Source organism: Peromyscus leucopus, chromosome 6, assembly GCF_004664715.2.
Source record: "Peromyscus leucopus breed LL Stock chromosome 6, UCI_PerLeu_2.1, whole genome shotgun sequence".
NCBI classification, from domain to species: Eukaryota; Metazoa; Chordata; class Mammalia; order Rodentia; family Cricetidae; genus Peromyscus; species Peromyscus leucopus.
The window spans coordinates 2,355,372-2,374,023 of record NC_051068.1 but is presented as its reverse complement, the minus strand read 5'-3'; the positions used below and the strand labels follow the sequence as shown (position 1 = coordinate 2,374,023).

The following is an 18,652-nucleotide window of genomic DNA, read 5'->3' as shown; positions in this document are numbered from 1 at the left end:
TATTTAAATAGTCCAATAACCCCTAAGGAAATAGAAACAGTCATTAAAAGTCTCCCAACCAAAAAAAGCCCAGGACCAGATGGTTTCAGCACAGAATTCGACCAGATCTTCAAAGAAGAGTTAATACCCATACTCTCTAAATTGTTCCACATAATAGAAACAGAAGGAACTTTACCAAACTATGAGGCTACAATTACCCTGATTCCTAAACCAAACAAGGATACAACAAAGAAAGAGAACTACACACCGATCTCCCTCATGAACATTGATGCAAAAATACTCAATAAAATACAGGCAAACAGACTCCCAGAACACATCAGAACAATTATCCACAATGATAAAGTAGGCTTCATCGCAGGGATGCAAGGGTGGTTCAACATACTAAAGTCCGACAATGTAATACACCATATAAACAAACTCAAAGAAAAAAAAAACACATGATCATCTCACTAGATGCAAAAAAGGCATTTGACAAAATCCAAAACCCCTTCATGATAAAAGTCTTGGAGCGATCAGGAATACAGGGAACATACCTAAACATAATAAAGGCAATTTACAGCAAGCCAACAGCCAACATCAAATTAAATGGAGAGAAACTCAAAGCAATTCCACTAAAATCAGGAACGAGGCAAGGCTGTCCGCTCTCCCCATACTTATTCAATATAGTACTTGAAGTTCTAGCCAGAGCAATAAGACAACATAAGGAGATTAAGGGGATACAAATTAGAAAGGAAGAAGTCAAGCTTTCCGTATTTGCAGATGATATGATAGTATACTTGAGTGACACCAAAGATTCCACCCAGGAACTGATAAAGCTTATAAACACCTTCAGCAACATAGCAGGATACAAGATCAACTCAAAAAAATCAGTAGCCCTCCTATATACAATTGACAAACAGGCTGAGAAGGAAATCAGAGATACATCACCCTTTACAATAGTCACAAATGACACAAAATACCTTGGGGTAACACTAACCAAGCAAGTGAAGGACCTATATGATAAGAACTTTAAGTCCCTGAAAAAAGAAATTGAAGAAGATGTCAGAAAATGGAAAGATCTCCCATGCTCATGGATAAGCAGGACCAACATAGTAAAAATGGCAATTTTACCAAAAGCAATCTACAGATTCAATGCAATCCCCATCAAAATACCAACACAATTCTTCACAGACCTGGAAAGAATAATACTCAACTTCATATGGAAAAACAAAAAACCCAGGATAGCCAAAAGAATCCTGTACAATAAAACAACCTCTGGAGGCATCACAATCCCTGACTTCAAGCTCTACTATAGAGCTACAATAATAAAAAACAGCTTGGTATTGGCATAAAAACTGACATGTGGACCAATGGAATCGAATTGAAGACCCTGACATTAACCCGTACACCTATGAACATATAATTTTTGACAAAGAAGCCAAAAGGGTACAATGGAAAAAAGAAAGCATCTTGAACAAATGGTGCTGGCATAACTGGATATCAACGTGTAGAAGGCTGCAAATAGATCCATATCTGTCACCGTGCACAAAACTTAAGTCCAAGTGGATCAAGGACCTCAACATAAATCCAGCTACTCTGAACCTGCTAGAAGAGAAAGTAGGAAGTAGTCTTGAACGCATTGGCATAGGAGATTACTTCCTAAATATAACACCAGTAGCACAGACACTGAGAGAAACAATCAATCAATGGGACCTCTTGAAACTGAGAAGCTTTTGTAGTGCAAAGGATACGGTCAACAAGGCAAAGCGACAGCCTACAGAATGGGAAAAGGTCTTCACCAACCCCACATCTGACAGAGGACTGATATCCAAAATATATAAGGAACTCAAGAAATTAGACATCAAAACGACCAACAGTCCAATTGAGAAATGGGCTATAGAACTAAACAGAGAATTCTCAACAGAGGAAACTCAAATGGCTGAAAGACATTTAAGGAATTGCTCAACATCCCTAATCATCAGGGAAATGCAAATCAAAACAACTCTGAGATACCACCTTATGCCTGTCAGAATGGCTAAGATCAAAAACACTGAAGACATTTTATGCTGGAGAAGATGTGGAACTAGGGGAACTCTCCTCTGTGGTGGTATTGTGTTCCCCAAAATATTGTGTACTCTAATAAATTTATCTGGCGTCAGAGAACAGACAGCCACTAGATACAAAGGCTAGAAAATGGTGGCACTCACACCTTTAATCCTAGCATTCCAGAAATAGAAATCCCTCTGGATCTCTGTGAGTTCAAGGCCACATTGGAAATAGCCAAGCATGGTGACACACGCCTTTAATCCCAGAAAGCCAGCCTTTAATCCCAGGGAGTGGTGGTAGAAAGCAAAAAGATATATAAGGCGTGAGGACCAGAAACTAGAAGATTTGGGCTAGTTAAGCATTCAGGCTTTTGAGCAGTAATTCAGCTGAGACCCATTCTGGATGAAGACTCAGAGGCCTCCAGTCTGAGGAGACAAGACCAGCTGAGGATCCGGCGAGGTGAGATAGCTGTGGCTTGTTCTGTCTCTCTGATCTACCAGCATGGACCCCAATAACTCGCCTCAGGTTTGATTTTATTAATAAGAACTTTTAAGATTCATGCTACACTCCTCCACTGCTGGTGGGAATGCAAGCTTGTACAACCACTTTGGAAATCAATATGGAGCTTTCTTAGAAAATTGGGAATCAATCTCCCCCAAGATTCAGCTATACCACTTTTGGGCATATACCCAAGAAGTGCTCAATCATACCACAAGAGTACTTGCTCAGCTATGTTCATATCAGCATTGTTTGTAATAGCCAAAACCTGGAAACAACCTAGATGCCCTTCAACTGAAGAATGGATAAATAAATTGTGGCACATGTACACAATGGAATTCTACTCAGCAGAGAAAAACAATGACATCATGATGTTTGCAGGCAAATGGATGGATCTAGAAAAAATCATCCTGAGTGAGGTAACCCAGACTCAGAAAGACAAATATGGTATGTACTCACTCATAGGAGGATACTAGATGTGGAACAAGGATGACTGGACTGCTACTCACATCACCAGTGAGGCTACCTGGAAAACAGGACCCCAAGAAAGACACGAGGATCGCCCAATGATGGAGAAATGGCTGAGATCTACAGGAACAATCTGGACATGAGTGGGAGCAATGAAGGGCAAGTGTCGAGGGAAAGAGAGCGGGAGATCCCAGCTGGATCAAGAACAGAGAGGCAGAACAAGGAATAGGAGACCATGATAAATGAAGACCACATGAGAAAAGGAAGAAACTAAGTGCTAAAGAGGCCCACAGAAATTCTGAAAGATACCTCCACAAAAGACTGCTGGCAATGGTCAAGAGACAGCTGGGACTGACCTACTCTGGTGATGGGATGGCCAAACACCCTAATAGTTGTGCCATAAACCCCATCCAAGGACTGAGGAATCTGGATGCAGACATCCATGTCTAGGCCCCGGGTGGAGCGCCGGGAGTCTAATTAGCGAGAAAGATGAGGGTTTATATGAGCGAGAATTGTTGAAACCAAGGTTGGATAAAGCACAGGGACAAATAACCAAATGAATGGAAACACATGAACTATGAACCAAAGGCTGAGGGGCCCCCAACTGGATCAGGCCCTCTGAATAGGTGAGACAGTTGATTGACTTGATCTGTTTGGGAGGCATGTAGGCAGTGGTACCAAGTCCTGGGCTCATTGCATAAGTTAGCTGTTTCAAACCTGGGACTTATGCAGGGACGCTTGGCTCAATCTGGGAGGAGGGGACTGGGCCTGTCTGGACTGAGTCTACCAGGTCGATCTCAGTCCTCGGGGGAGGCTTTGCCCTGGAGGAGGTGCGAATGGGGGTGGCTGGGGGGAAGAGGAAGGGGGCAGGAAGGGGGAGAACAAGGGAATCTGTGGCTGTTATGTAGAACTGAATAGTATTGTAAAATAAAATAAACAACAAACAAAAAAATATATAATATCTTCCCTATGCATTAAAATTCATGTGGGAGAATGCTTAGAACGTAAAATAACCAAAATGCAAAAAAGCTTTGGATCCACATATGCATCCTGTATTTTCTTTTTCACCAAAGCCAATTCTTTCTCAGCTTCAGGTGATAATTCTCTTGTACTATTTATATCCTTTTAACCCACTAAGGTTTTGAACAAATTAGTCAGTTTATCATTTTTTACCCTTTTAGTGGTCTATAGATTGGAAAAGTCTCCGAATAATCTTTGAAAATCATTAAGAGTCCGTAATTGATCTCTCCTAATTTGCACCTTTTGGGGTTTAATTTTTTTGTATACCTATTTTATATCCTAAATAGTTAATAGAATCTCCTCTTTGTATCTTTTCAGGAGCAATTTGTAATCCCCAACAAGGCATAATTTTCTTTACATCTTCAAACATTCTTTCTAAAGTATTCACATTTGAATCAGCTAGTAAAATGTCATCCATGTAATGATAAATTTTATATTTAGGAAATTGTTTACATATTACTTCCAACAGCTGTTATACAAAATATTGGTACAGAGTTGGGCTATTTAACATTTCCTGTGGAAGAATCTTCCATTGATATTTCTTGACTGGCTGGCAATCATTACAAGTAGGTACCACGAAGGTAAACTTTCCTCTGCCTTTTTCTTGTAAGGGTATTGAGAAGAAACAGTCTTTTAAATCCATAAGTAGCTCAGTCAGTAGAGCATGGGACTTTTAATCTCAGGGTCATGGGTTCATGTCCCACATTGGGCACCAGATGTAACACAAATCTTAAAAGGTCTTAATAAAAACCCAGAGCCAGATATTGGGGTGAAAGCTGACATCCGGCCACTGGCTTACTTCTATAAAATCCCCAGCCTCAAGAGAGTGAGTTCCTGCTTCCTCAGGCCTTAAGTACCTTTGTGTGTCCTGCTATATTACGTCCTGGGGTTAAAGGCATGTGTCACCACTGGTCCTGTTTTTCTCATGTAGTCCAGCGTGGCCTTGAACTCACAGAGATCCACATGCCTCCCGAGTATAGTATTAAATGTGTGTGCCACCACTTCCTGATCTCTGTGTCTAATTTAGTGATTGGCTCTGTTCTCTGATGCCCAGGTAAGCTTTATTGGGGTACACAATATATCACCACAGTGCATGAATGCTGATACAAAATTGATTCAAAATTTCCAAATACAGGGAAAAGGTAAAATGTCCGAGAACAGACAAATGGTTAGTCAAGCTGTGGATGAAATAAAGCACCCACTAACCCAGCATGGCTGGGTTAGTTTTTTAAGACTGAGCGAAGGAACAAATGTGAATGTAAAGCTGTTCTCTCTCTCTTGTGCTCTGTCTCGTGTGTGTGTGTGTGTGTGTGTGTGTGTGTGTGTGTGTGTGTGTGTGTGTGTATTTCAGCTATGTGATACCTGGGAACTGAAAACTATGTTGAAAATACAATATCAATTGTGGACTGAAAGTAGAGAGCAAAATTGACTCCAGTGTCTGCAGATAGAAATTTTCATAGTGATTTGTACTTCTCTATGGTGTTTTGGTTGTTGATACACAACTGGCTCTGTTTGTGAAAAGTCATAGAGGTGAGAAACTATGGAGTGAAATTTATGACATACATGTTTCAAAATGATTCTATACTGATGCCTGGAAGGATGCAGACTGATGGTAGACTCCAGCTCACATTCACAGACTATAGTGCTGTTAATACTATGCCAACTATGCAATTTTACCAATGATATCTCAGGAAATAATCATACACTGTTTCTAAAAGTTTTAATCATAAGTTACCCTTTTAGTGACCTTTTCCTCTTGTCAATGCCTATCATTATTCACCCAGTCATCTGTTTTCCTGGCCTAGAGTTAGGCACCATGGATACGGACAGTAGATGGTCTTTGCACTCTAGTGACTTGGTCTCAAGTATTTCTCACTGCTGTGGGATGATTTGTATGTCCTGTGGGAGCCCTTCTTGGGTTCTTTGTGGCGTTACCCAGCAGGTCCGTATAGAGGATGATTAGGACCATGGGCCTGAGTGCAGGTGTTTGAGATAGTCTGCACTTGGCTGTGCTGGGGGATGGTCTGTATGTCAAGTTGTTCTGATTGGTTAATAAATAAAACCTGATTGGTCGTGGCTAGGCAGGAAGGATAGGCGGGACTAACAGAGAGGAGAAATAAAAGGACAGAAAGGCAGAAGGACTGGCTGCTGCAGCCGCCGCAATGACCAGAGATGCAGCAGCCGCCACCATGACCAGAGAGGCTGCAGCCGCTGCCATGACCAGAGATGCTGCAGCCGCCGCCATGACCCGCAGCATGTGAAGACGCTGATAAGCCACCAGCCACGTGGCGAGGTATAGATTTGTAGAAATGGATTACTTTAAGATTTAAGAATAGTTATTTGTAGAAATGCATTACTTTAAGATATAAGAATAGTTAACAAGAAGCCTGCCACGGCCATACAGTTTATAAGCAATATAAGTCTCTGCGTTTACTTGTTTGGGTCTGAGCGGCTGTGGGACTGGCGGGTGACAAAGATTTGTCCTGACTGTGGGCAAGGTAGAAAAACTCCAGCTACATCTCACTCTTCAGAGTGAGGAACAATTCTACAAACAATCAAGGCAGGAAAACAGAGGCACCTAATTTAGAATGAAGACAGAGAAGTGAGCAATGAGCAGGTAGGTGACTAGTCCTAAGCTTAGTTTGGCTTTATCTGACAAGAATACATTCAGCTACATGCATACACACACAGCACAAAAAGACATCAAAGTAAGACAGGGTTTTGCTAGGATGATGGGGTCATCAGGAGTGATGGGGGAAGAGAGGACGATGGGGCAAATATGATCACAATACATCCTATACTCCCAAGTATGAAATTGTCAAAATAAAGGGGGTGGGGACTAGGCAGAGCAGGAGATGTAGGGTTTTTTGTTTAAGATTATGTGTATGAATTAATAAATGAAGTCCAGAAGAGGGCATCAGATCTCCCCAGGCCCTGGGGATGGGATTCATTGATAGAATACTTGTTTAGCATGTGTCTGATACAGACAGGAGGTTGGAAAGAGGAGGCAAGGATTTGCATACAAATGAGGGGGAAAGGCAGAAACAACTTTAAGAATAAACTATCCAGGAAGTATGTGGTTTACAAAGAACAGCTAAACTCATTTGCCAATAGGCCACCCCTCAGTTCCTGTCACTTGGTCTCCACACCAAGCCAGCACACAAATCTTGCCTGAACACCTTTAACCCATTGCCCTCTAAAAGGTCCCTCTTTCTGGTAGTATGGCTTCTGATTTGCTCAAGAACCTCCTATGACATATAGTTAAGTGATGCCTAGTGACTGGTGCCCTTGCCCCAGCAGGCAGGCCACAGATGGCTCCCTCCAGAGACAGAAGAGTCTTCACAGACACCAGCAACAACTCACAAATGTAAGCCACACCTGTGCCAGGTATATCCTGACTAGAAGCCCCCACTCTCTGTATGTGGAATTCTGCCTTGTAAAATGTGACTCCACATCTAGGGGCTCTATTGGTCTTCATCACTACTAAGTCAACTACTTCCCCAAGTATGGAGAGCACTACGGGAGAAAAATAAAAACCTTAAGTGGCATAAAGTGGTGCTAGTACAGACTCGGGGTGACTCATTGTAGCTAGGCCTAAAGAATCACAAAAAGGGACTCCCTTAAAAGCTTTATTTTTATCATTATTTTTAGCTAAAAGGAATGGGAATGGAGACTGGCCAGGATTTACTATGGTCTGGTAAAGATTCATAGGTAATAATTCACCACAAAAAAATTTACCAAATTTTAATGCCACGGAATCTTCTGGAGTCTAGATACTAAAAACCAATCTGTGGAGAGAAAGGGCCTCACACATCAACATGGAAGAGGGCACAAGGCTAGAGTGCGCCCCATAGGGATTCTGTAAATTTAACAAGCTCAGCACACCTGGAGAGAAGATGTGAGATGAGACTGTTGCTCACTCTGTATCCATCCCACTGAAGTGAGCCTAAGAAGGGATACCATGTCTCTCATTGGGACTCCTGGACTTACAGTAATAAGTAAATTCTGAGAAGAAAATGTGACCTGAATATGATAATTACATATAACACAAGACTCAGACAGACCACTGGACAAGGAACAGAATTCACCATCCTGCAATAAACATGAAATCCACAGGATGGTTTCAAAAGCAGAGTTTAGGAATAAAATCAGTATCCAAGTGGGCACTGAACTTAGCACATGCAGCTGAACTGCATATCAGCTGCCACTGTGAATACAAAGCACAACTTGACTCTCAGCAAAAGGGGGTAAAACTCGTAACTGGAAGCTTTTCTCTGCCCCGCCCCTCCTTCAGCCATTTCCAAATAATCACTCAGATGCTTGTATTAATTATAAATACTTGGCTGATGTCTCAGGCTTATTACTAGCTAGCTCTACATTTAAATTAACCCATTTCTATTAATCTATGTATTGCCACATGGCCTGTGGCTTACCAGTTCTTTCAAATTTTGCTTCTTGGGTGGCTCGCAGCTTCTGCTAACTCTACCCTCCTTCTTCCTATCATTCTCAATTTGGCTTTCCTTGCCTAACTTCCTGTCCAGCTATTAGCCACATCTTCCACCAACATGGTCAAGAGAAGAAAATGGTTACACTTCCTATGTACTAAGCACTGTGCCTTACAATATACATAATCCTTTCAACCAGATGCAGTTGTCATTCCCAGATAACAGAAGACGATGAGCAGAAACAGTAGGCTGACCAGATTATCAAGTTAATTTGAGCTTGCCTTTCATGACAGTCCTTTAGAGCAGTTTAGCTAGTATCTATCCACTGAATGTTCTCATCAGTAAGCTGAGACAAGATTCTTTTGGGGGTACCTCTTCTTTTTTCCATGTACCCCTATCAGCAACCATGTCACAGTGGGCTCAAGATTTGCCCCTATTCTTTAGGAATTTAGGATAGACATGGATAGGGACATCTCTATTTTGATTTGTGTCATTAAAATTTTCACTAAAATGTGCACAGTTTACTTGAGTTATCTATCATCATAGCAGATTTATTAGGTTCTTGGTTGTCAGACATTAGGATATCATAGCCAAGTCACTAGTTCCAAAGTAGCATCCCGAGAGCTGAAGTGAGTGGTAAAAGGCACAAAGACAATTGAAATGCTTTGAAACAGTTTATTCTTTAGAAAACTGGAAGAATGAAGAACATGAGATTGAAAGGCACAGGATTCCAAAACCTCCAAGTTCTTGCTCTCAGCAGTTAACTGCTCACTCAGCTCACATTTCCTTGTGAGAAATAGGATGAACACTTGATACCTTTGCCTTTTATAGTTAAGAAAGCAGGGAGAATTATTTAATAGAGATGCTGCCAAGTGTAAGTGTACTGTGAGCCAAGGGACATTCAGTGTCTGTGGTTTGAGTGAGAATGCCCACAGGCTCAAGTGTTTGAACATTTGGTGCCCAGTTGGTGCAACTGTTTGGAAAGGATTAGGAGGTGTAGCCTCACTGGAAGTGTGTCAATGGAGGTGGGCTTTGCAATGTCAAAGGTCCACACCATTCCAGTTGGCTCTCCTGCCCCATGCACATGGATCAGACATAAACTCTCAGCTACAGTTCCAGTGCCATGCCTGTCTGAAGCCAGGTCCCCCACCATGATCATGGATACTTCTGACAATGCTTTAAATGCTTTAATGGACAACTTCCATTAAATGCTTTCTTTTATAAGTTGCCTTCATCATTTTTTTCATAGCAACAGAAAAGTATCCAAGACAGTGTCCCAAGGACAGACTCACATCACTCTACTGTCCAAGGACTCAGACTCTCTGCCGCTTATGGATCATTTCCCTTTACACAGAACTTCAAATCAGGCTGCATTATTTGAATCTATCATCAGCTGGCTCAGTTTCAATTAACAGGAATGTTAGGTAGGCAGTCCTAATTCTTTTATAGGACACTGCAAACTACCATCCTCTGAAGTGTCACTTCACAAGAAAAGTCTGTTTTTGACTGGACCATTACTGCATTTCCAGTGCCAGGAGGAAATGATGAAGACAGACCACTTAATGGGGAGGGGGATATGACTTCAAAAACGCCTTTAAAATGATCATAGAAAATAACCCCAAATGTCTGCTAGGACAGCACATGAACTGGCTTCCAAAAGACCTGGCAAAGGTTTCCAAAGTGGTGGCATAAGCCAGTAATTTAGGATAGACTAAGCTGAACTTGAACTATGTTTCAAGATTCCATCCCCAAAAGGAAACCCCATAGAACTGACTCTATACATTCTTCTCTCCCTCCCTCCCCCCTCTCTCTCTCCTCTCTCTCTCTCACACACACACACACACACACACACACACACACACACACACACACACAAACTTTTAACAACACGTTAATTGTATTTTTAGCATTCAATGATTAAATGATGTTTTAATAAAAGGCTGGGTCTTTGGACTGTTATCCTGCCTCTCCCTCTCTTGACCTGCATGGAGTAGATGGTAAAATCCTTCCCAGGGGTTCCTCTTCTACAAGTTCCTAAATGGTTCCCTTTAAAAATGAAGTACAATATTTGACCTTCATGGACTCTCTGAAGTGACTTGAAGCTAAGCTGTGCACCAGAACCAACCAATAAATCTCTTCTATCCACAGGTTTTCTCTCTTTCTGTGTGTGTACCAGTTTGTAATGAAAGTCAATAAAGTGTCCATGGAGGAGGTGAACTTCAGTGTGTAACAATGTGGCTAGAGAAAGTCAAAGGGGCAGGATGTGGACCAGGGAGACAGCTCAGCATGTAAAACCATGGGTTCCATGTGCCAGCACCCATATACAGTGGCTGTGCCTGTACTTCCAGCTCTCCTACAAGGAGATAGGAGGCAGAGATAGAACTGGCTGAAGCTCAAAGTCCAACTAGCCTGGATTATGTGGCACAGTGACAGCAACAATGGAGACACCCCACCTCAAAACAGAAACAAAAAACCAAGGTGACTTCCACACACGAGGCGCTTGTACTCATACACAAAATAGAAAAAACTCATTTGAAAATGGCAGCATGGTGTGCTTTACACAACCAAGTGCTGTTCTCTAAGGGTTTTAGACAGACTGACTACAATGTTAATCTTTATGGCCAATCTATGAAGTAACTACCTCTAGCACCATTTTATAGATGAGGAAATATGTCATACAGTCATAAAAGTTGAGCTGAGAAGATAGTCAGACATGCTACATCTACAAGCTGGAGAAAGGACACCAAAGTCCCCAAGGATCTCACATGGAGGCCAGTTGAGGAAGCATACCCTGAAGCTGTTTTGAAGAACATCAAACTGCTAACAATGGATATGAGCGAGAAACTGGTTACGGCTTAGGTGCACATCTGTTGTTATACTTTATATTCGACTTTCCTCATAGGCATGAGTTGCAGTCAACCTCAGGCCGATGCTAGCCTCACTCCCCAGTTATCCTGAAGAAACAAGCTCACAAAGCACACTTACTGACATGCCGTATCCTATCAGGTCAGAGGCGAGTCAGGAACTTTTACAAGAGTTCTGATGCACATTCCAGGTATACCATTTACGTTAAAATCAACTCACTTCCATTTCTATTCACAGCTGAGGACTTACTTCACTTTAGCAATGTCCATTTCCATGTTTATTACTGTAGATTCAAATATCTCAATATTAAGACTAACACTACACAAGTAACTTTTTTTTCATGGGGACGGAGGGATGGAGGAGAGTCTCCTGTAGCCCAAGCTGATCTCAGACTAGATATGTGGCCTTGCACTCCTGGCCTTACTGACTCCACCTCCCACGGGCCAGGATTACATGTATGCAGCTGCATTACTCACAGGCATGTTCCTGCAAGCGACATTTGCTCTGATAATTTTGTGGTCTCTCTGTCATCCCCACTAATCATGCAGACGCTTATTTGTTTCTCCCCTCATGTAAGTCTCCTCATGTGACCGAGGTTGTCTGTAAAACAGGGGATGCAGAAGCTGACTTTCTGGCAGTGCACAGGTGTTTCACTTTCCTGAATTATGTAGACTCTGAAGCCGGTGTCTCCAGGTCTCGGGTTTGCAGGAGTTGGGTTCCCCACGGCAGTACTACCCACCCAGCCCATGCTTGTCCTGGCCAGCAGAGTGGCAAGCTGTAAGCAGCCCGTTCTGACACTGTATCATTGTGTTACTTGAAACTAAATAACTGTGATTGTGTTCTAGTGCTAATTCCATCCCACTGGTCCTAGCTCTTTTTTTTTTCCCCGAGACAGGGTTTCTCTGTGTAGCTTTAACACATTGCTCACAGGCAATCCAGGCTTTCCTGGAACTCACTCTGTAGCCCAGGCTGGCCTTGAACTCATAGAGATCTGCCTGGCTCTGCCTCCTGAGTGCTGAGACTAAAGGCGTGCACCACCACCGCCCGGCTAGTCCTAGTTCTTAAAATGAGAATTTCCCTTCCCACCTGATCATACAAACCCAACAACCAAGAAACATTAGTAATTGTCAGCTGGACTTTACTAAACACTTTGTGTTTAATATATTTTAAATTATAAAGAAATTACAAGGAACTCCTAAAAAATTTAATACAAAAATATTACAAGTTAGGACAATTAAGCATTGGTAGATGACATTTAAAGAAGCATGCAGGGAAAGATAGCATAGGGTTAACATTTTCACTGTTGACAGAGCCTCAGTACAGCAGAGAAAAGCACCACAAAACCAAGTCTGTCCATTATGGCTTTTCCTCTACTGTAGTTTTCAAATGAATATATAGGGGGAAAAAAATCCAGTAAACTTTAACCTAATCAGCTACATATTATAGTAGGTAAGAAATCTAATTCATGGTAAAGTATGAGAACTAGGAAATTAAAAGTAACCCCCTGCAATGGTGGCTCAATGAATTTCTGCTTAACTTCAGGCTCATATGGACTCTAATCCTTGGCAGCCCAGTGATTTCTGGAAAAGTATAAAAACAATGTCATTAACAACCTATGCCATGCTATAGAAGTTAACCCCTTGAAAACTAAAGGTTGTTAGCTTTAGCAACTGCAGTGACAGCATAACAAGGCTGTATCTGCCTGTTCCTATCAAGAAAACTGAAGAAAGGTAGAGGACATGGAGAAGGCAACTTGACCAAGAAAATGAAGAACATCTCCAATGGTTTTATTTTGACGAAGTCTCTGTAACTACAGAAGTGTTGAGAGTAACAGAAGTTGGGAAGGGTGCTTTGAGACTTTCCTCATAGACCATTAGGTTTTCCGTATTATAAGCGATTAGCTAACCATTGCAGTATGGTTGGCTTATGTGGAGGGAGAAGTTCCTGCCCTGAAAGCCTTCAGCCACACACATGGTGTGTCTTGTGTCACTGCGTGCTAAGCTAACAGTGAATCTCAAGTCTTAGTTCATGTGAGGCATCCTCTAAATAAACAATCTGTTTTTCAAAATCACTCAGGAGTCATCATTATCCTTTAGCTGATTACATGCTATTATTTAACAAATATAGAAAATAATCCCTTCATTTTAAAAAATCTTATCCCCTGCAAGAAGTAATAAAATAGCAAAAACTTTAATTTCATCTATGGGCTTCTTTAAAGTATACATCTTGGAAACAATGTTTATGAAAACAGTGATTCCCATGGCAGTTATATTCACTGGAGATAGAGCTAGGATAGATAGGTTGTAGTAGGGAAGACTCTTGGAGCAAAATCATTTATTCTACACTGAACAGTGGGAGATAAAAGCAATTGAAATGTAAACAGGAAATTGTAAACAAACACCATCCCTCTCTTTACTTGACTAAATAGTCTATACAAACCACATGGGTATCAAAGGTTTTATATATGTACACAGCCAACATAATATCAAAATATATTTTATTCTGGACCTCTTTCAGATCTGATTCAAATTACAGTTGTCAAAGCAATACAATGCAAAGGGGAAAACTGCAACAACAACACACACACACACACACACACACACAAAAAAAAAATGTGCCTGGTAGGGTCAAAGGGTCATTGGGGACAAATCATCACGATGTGGAACCAAAATACATGGTAAGTGTCATTGACATGGTCCAGGAGAGAGAGACATCCGTATCAGTCTTCCTTACACAGTCATCATGAAAACTAACAATAAAGTTCCTTAACATGTACAAAACAAAACAAAAACTGTCGTGGGCTGGTTTACACTTTTACAACAGTTTTAATGTTAACTGGGGAACTAAAGAAAGGATGCAGACATCATCACCCAGTGCTAGGATATGCTCACAGAATCGGACCCAAAGGATTTGCCAAACCCAAATGAAAACATTATATACAGTGACAATGTCAAAATCAGGAGAGAAAATCACTTCTGTGTTTAACGACGGCAGAGATACACAATGAAGTCTGCCTGTTTGTATGAGATGAAGAAGTACACAGGACACAACATGCAGAATGTTTCCTCCAACTTATCCAGAAATTCCAAAGAAAACATGAAACAGCTTGCTAGGTTTAAAAAAGAAAAAGGAAAAAAAAAAAAGCCTAGTTATTCACCCTGCTTCAACACTGTCACAGAAGAGCAGAAACAAAGAATGCTATGGACACCTCAGAACTGCTAAAGACGACACCAGATTCTAAATGAGTGGATTAAAAATGTGAGCACTTCCTTTTTTTCCTCTCTTCTACATTCAATTAGAATCACATATTAAAAAACTGATATTAAACCAGGCGGTGGTGGTGCATACCTTTAGTCCCAGCACTCAGGAGGCAGAGCCGGGCTGATATCTGTGAATTCAAGGCCAGCCTGGTCTACAGAGCAAGATCCAGGACAGGCACCAAACTACACAGAGAAACCCTGTCTTGAAAAAGCAAAAACAAACCAAATCAAAACAAACAAACAAACAAAAAACTGATAATAAACGTGACAGACACTTCAAAACTATTACTGGAAGTAGTTTACACCTTCCCTCCTTGCTGATTTCAGAGAAAAGGAGGGAACCAAAAACCAAATGAAAAATCACCCCCAGGGTCTCTGCAGGCTGGCCGCCAGCCCCCACGCTGGCTTCTGCTGGTGTGCCACAGTGCTGGTGCACGGAGGCAGGGTTTCTGCAGCAACTCTGCAAGTACTGCTCTTAGCTCGTGGGAATCCGGCTCTGTGGAAATGTGCCACGTGCTCACAAAAACATAAATGGTGTTTAAAAGAACAAGACATCACTGTCTGAGACGGTTTTCCTACGCATCTGGTAACACTTGTCAGGTCTGCTTGCAGAAGCCTGGTCACCTGTGATTCCTTTAAACAACAAAATGCCCAGTCCTCTGTGGGTTTGGTCTCTGCTCCTCATTCATATTTTACATTACTCTTTTTTAACAAAATCATTCTACATAAACAGCTCCTTAAAAATAGTACTCTCTCATTAAATCTGATTTGACAGAAAGAATCTTAAGGAAAAAAAGGAGTGCTTTATAAGTGAAAAGTACAAATCTTTGGCCTGTCTCTTGACATTTTAATGTCAAAAAGCAAAAAACCTTCATGTGATTCAATCTATTGATTACTTTTTGCACCATAATTTGTTTTTTTTTTTTATACCACAAAAGGAGGCACTTTCAGTATCTGTAAAAGGTGTTTAATCCTAAAACATACTCACCTAGGGAATTACTCATGAAAACAGAATTTGCTATACTCTAAGACCTATTCCAGTTACCACTTCTAAGTCATTTGAAAGTCAATGATATTACCTGATCATGGGAAACAGGAACAGGGCAAATCTACGTTTCCAGGGGTCTCCACATGGAGAGCAGATTCCTTCATGCCTTTGAAGGGTGGCAACTGCTCCCTCTAGTCTACTTTAATCAAAGAGTTTTCATTTAAGTCTCCTTATTCTCTTTCCTTATGATTAAGTTCCTTACAGTAAAGTATAAAACAATGATCTAAATGAACACCAAAGAAAGACTCCTGGACTCAGTGGATCTTCAGAGTATGCTCTCAGAAAAAGACAAGAGGGAAAGTAAAAACCCCAAGACAGAACTTCACATGCTGTGAAACGTGGTCTCCCGAGATCATCCGACTGCTGGGGGGAGACATGGTGCGGTGTCAGAAAGAAGAGCAGCAAAGCACCCAGTCCTATGCTCACAAAGAACCAGCCTAAAGATGGACACCTTCAGACATGTCTGCACGGGAGGACCCACGGCTTCAGGACAGCAAAGTTCTGCACTCATGCTCTGTTACACATCCTATCACAGCTAGGTGCTGAAGTAAAACAGCCAAAGAATTAGGAAAAGAAACCAAACCAACAAACACACCCAACAGGAAGCAAGACAATATCGTAAAATTCAGCTGTCATTTTGGCGGCTGAATTGCAAAAATTTGTGACTGTCTTTGAATCAGCTGGGAAGAATGTCAATGACTGTATGCAAATGAACAAAATGTCCATATCAAAATACAAAAGCACTATCGATAATCACCTCTGACCTTCAGGTTTAGATTCAGTGCAACTGACAAATGCATCGCTGAAGGAGATGCAGCTGAGGCATACTCAAAATGCTCGTGTTTATTCCTGGGAGCACATTTAAAATTATTGCACAGATTTTTTTACTTATTTATTTATTTTTTTAAACAACAGAGGCCAACAGATGTGACCCTCTCAAAGTAAAAGCAGAATCTCAAGTGCCAGACACTCGGCATTGTAGACTTCCTACAGAGCCCCAGAGCAATGAGCTCTAAACATCTCAGTGTGACCCAACCCTAAAAATACCTGGCACAAACCATAAATGACTGCCTCTCTAGATGCAAATTTTAAAAATATTATTACAGTATCATAGTCCCCACTAACAACAATGGGGGAGATATAACAATGTATAGTGAAATTTAAGTGTATTCATCCTCTTCACCAAAACCAATGCCACCCTACCTCAGTGAAGCCAAGACTTTCGTCAATCAATGCTGTTTTGTAAAGAGCAAAGCAGCAGATACTGAGCTTCAAAGCTGCGGGGCTGGGTTAGAGCCGCTTAGACAGAACACAGGGTGGGACTCAGGAGTCAAAGGCCTCAAAATAACTAGTTGCACAAATAGTGTTATAAATTTGCTAAGCAATTTCTTAATAAAAAATTTAAAGATATAAAATTGACAACTGTTCTCTTCAGAACTGACATGCCTGGATTCTTCTGTTAATCTTGACTGTCTTCTTAACTACCTTCACAAACATGGCCTCTGGTGAATATTTGTAGGTATATTTTACTTTTAGCTGAGCACAAGAAGAGATTTGATTGGATACTTCTATCTTTAAAAAAATACTTGATATAAACAGAGTAAAAGACATGATATAGTAGTGATTACTGGAAAACAGCAGCTTAGATCTATGTTGCTTGACAAAGTGCAGCCTCGGCGCCAGACGCAGGCAGTGGCACAGCGGCCACACCTCTCCCTAAATTCTCAGTCACTGCTACTCAAAAACACCTCAAAGCAAGCCTTTAAAAGTTGTTTTTAAAACTAAGGTAGCAAACATTTTGCCATGTGATGGCAGTGTTATATGCCATAATCTTGCTTTGTAAAAAGAAAAATAACGTGAGATTTTTAATACTGGAATCTGGTTACATTACGTATTTAAGCTTCTATACAGAATGATGGACACTTTGAGAAGCTAATCCTTATCCAGAAACATTTTAATCTCTTAAGAAACAAGTAAAACAGACAAATGGTAAAATAAAAAATAAAAATAAAAGCCCCAAACTATGTTGCTCCTTCTCACAATAGTGCACATTTTGACCATAATTTTGTTATGGCTACAAAACACCAGAAGAATTTTTTTAAAAATGTCTCTTCTTTATGGTATTTTAAAAAAAAAAAAAAAAAATTGTGCCCTTCTAGTCTTTAGTTGGCAGAAATGCGTCCCCAAGAAGAAACTATTTTATCTAAGCCACATCTCACACACACACACAAAGAACAAAAACAAAAAACCCAAAACAAAGATAACATAATACCCTTTGCTGATGTGTCTTAAAGAATAACATGACGAGAGTCATGTGGTTTCCTTTAATTCCAACTCCTCCACAATATGCACCAACTGAATATATGCTCTGGGAGCCATAAAATGTACCAAACATCTACCTTTTCCAAAGAATGCAGTAAAATATTTTTTTGTTTCTTTAAAAAGTGAGGAAAAATAAAAGCAAGAAAATGATTCACTCCCTTACTTCATGCATCCATAATCTAAACCAAAACAAACTTGAAAGCAAGAACAAACTACTGCCTTGAGTTTTCATTAAGTCCATGTTCTCTGTACATACAAACTGCGCACTACTGAAGGGGAAAAAGAATATAATCCATGGTGTCTGCTGATTTAAAGGGGAGAAACAAGGCTGTCATTTAATATCCAAAACAGGTACATGTGTGGTTTGCTCTTATAATGCATATTCCATCTCTTCTGCTTTTCATATCCAAACTTCTAAATGCTACTTAGGGGCACAGCAGGTTAGATCCCAGCACTTGGTGAGCAGAATTCACAAGCTGGGATGACTGTCATCTTCAGGGTACAGCTGTGTTCATATACACTGCATGTATATATTTCTCTTAGATTTGGCTGTAGTGGACTGGCCATGGTTCAAGTGGGACTATAGCAGTACGTGGGGGCAGGGACAGTCTTGTGGCTATGTACACATTCATAGTCGGTCCATGGCTTCCAACTAGTAACGCTATTTCCGAAGGTCTAAGACACAAACCTGTAAGAGAATA

At 40.9% G+C, this 18,652-nt stretch overlaps 1 protein-coding gene across 4 annotated transcripts in view; it reads right to left on the bottom strand.

Annotated features, from left to right (window-relative positions):
• Positions 1–13,801: 13,801 nt before the first annotated feature.
• Tbl1xr1 (TBL1X receptor 1) overlaps positions 13,802–18,652 on the bottom strand; it is a 146,257-nt gene continuing 141,406 nt past the window's right edge. For all 4 annotated transcript variants that reach the window (XM_028856460.2, XM_028856461.2, XM_028856462.2 and 1 more), the window contains one exon: positions 13,802–18,639. In XM_028856460.2, coding sequence (XP_028712293.1) covers positions 18,613–18,639 — 27 coding nt within the window. In that variant the 3' untranslated portion in view covers positions 13,802–18,612. The remainder of the gene's footprint in view (positions 18,640–18,652) is intronic.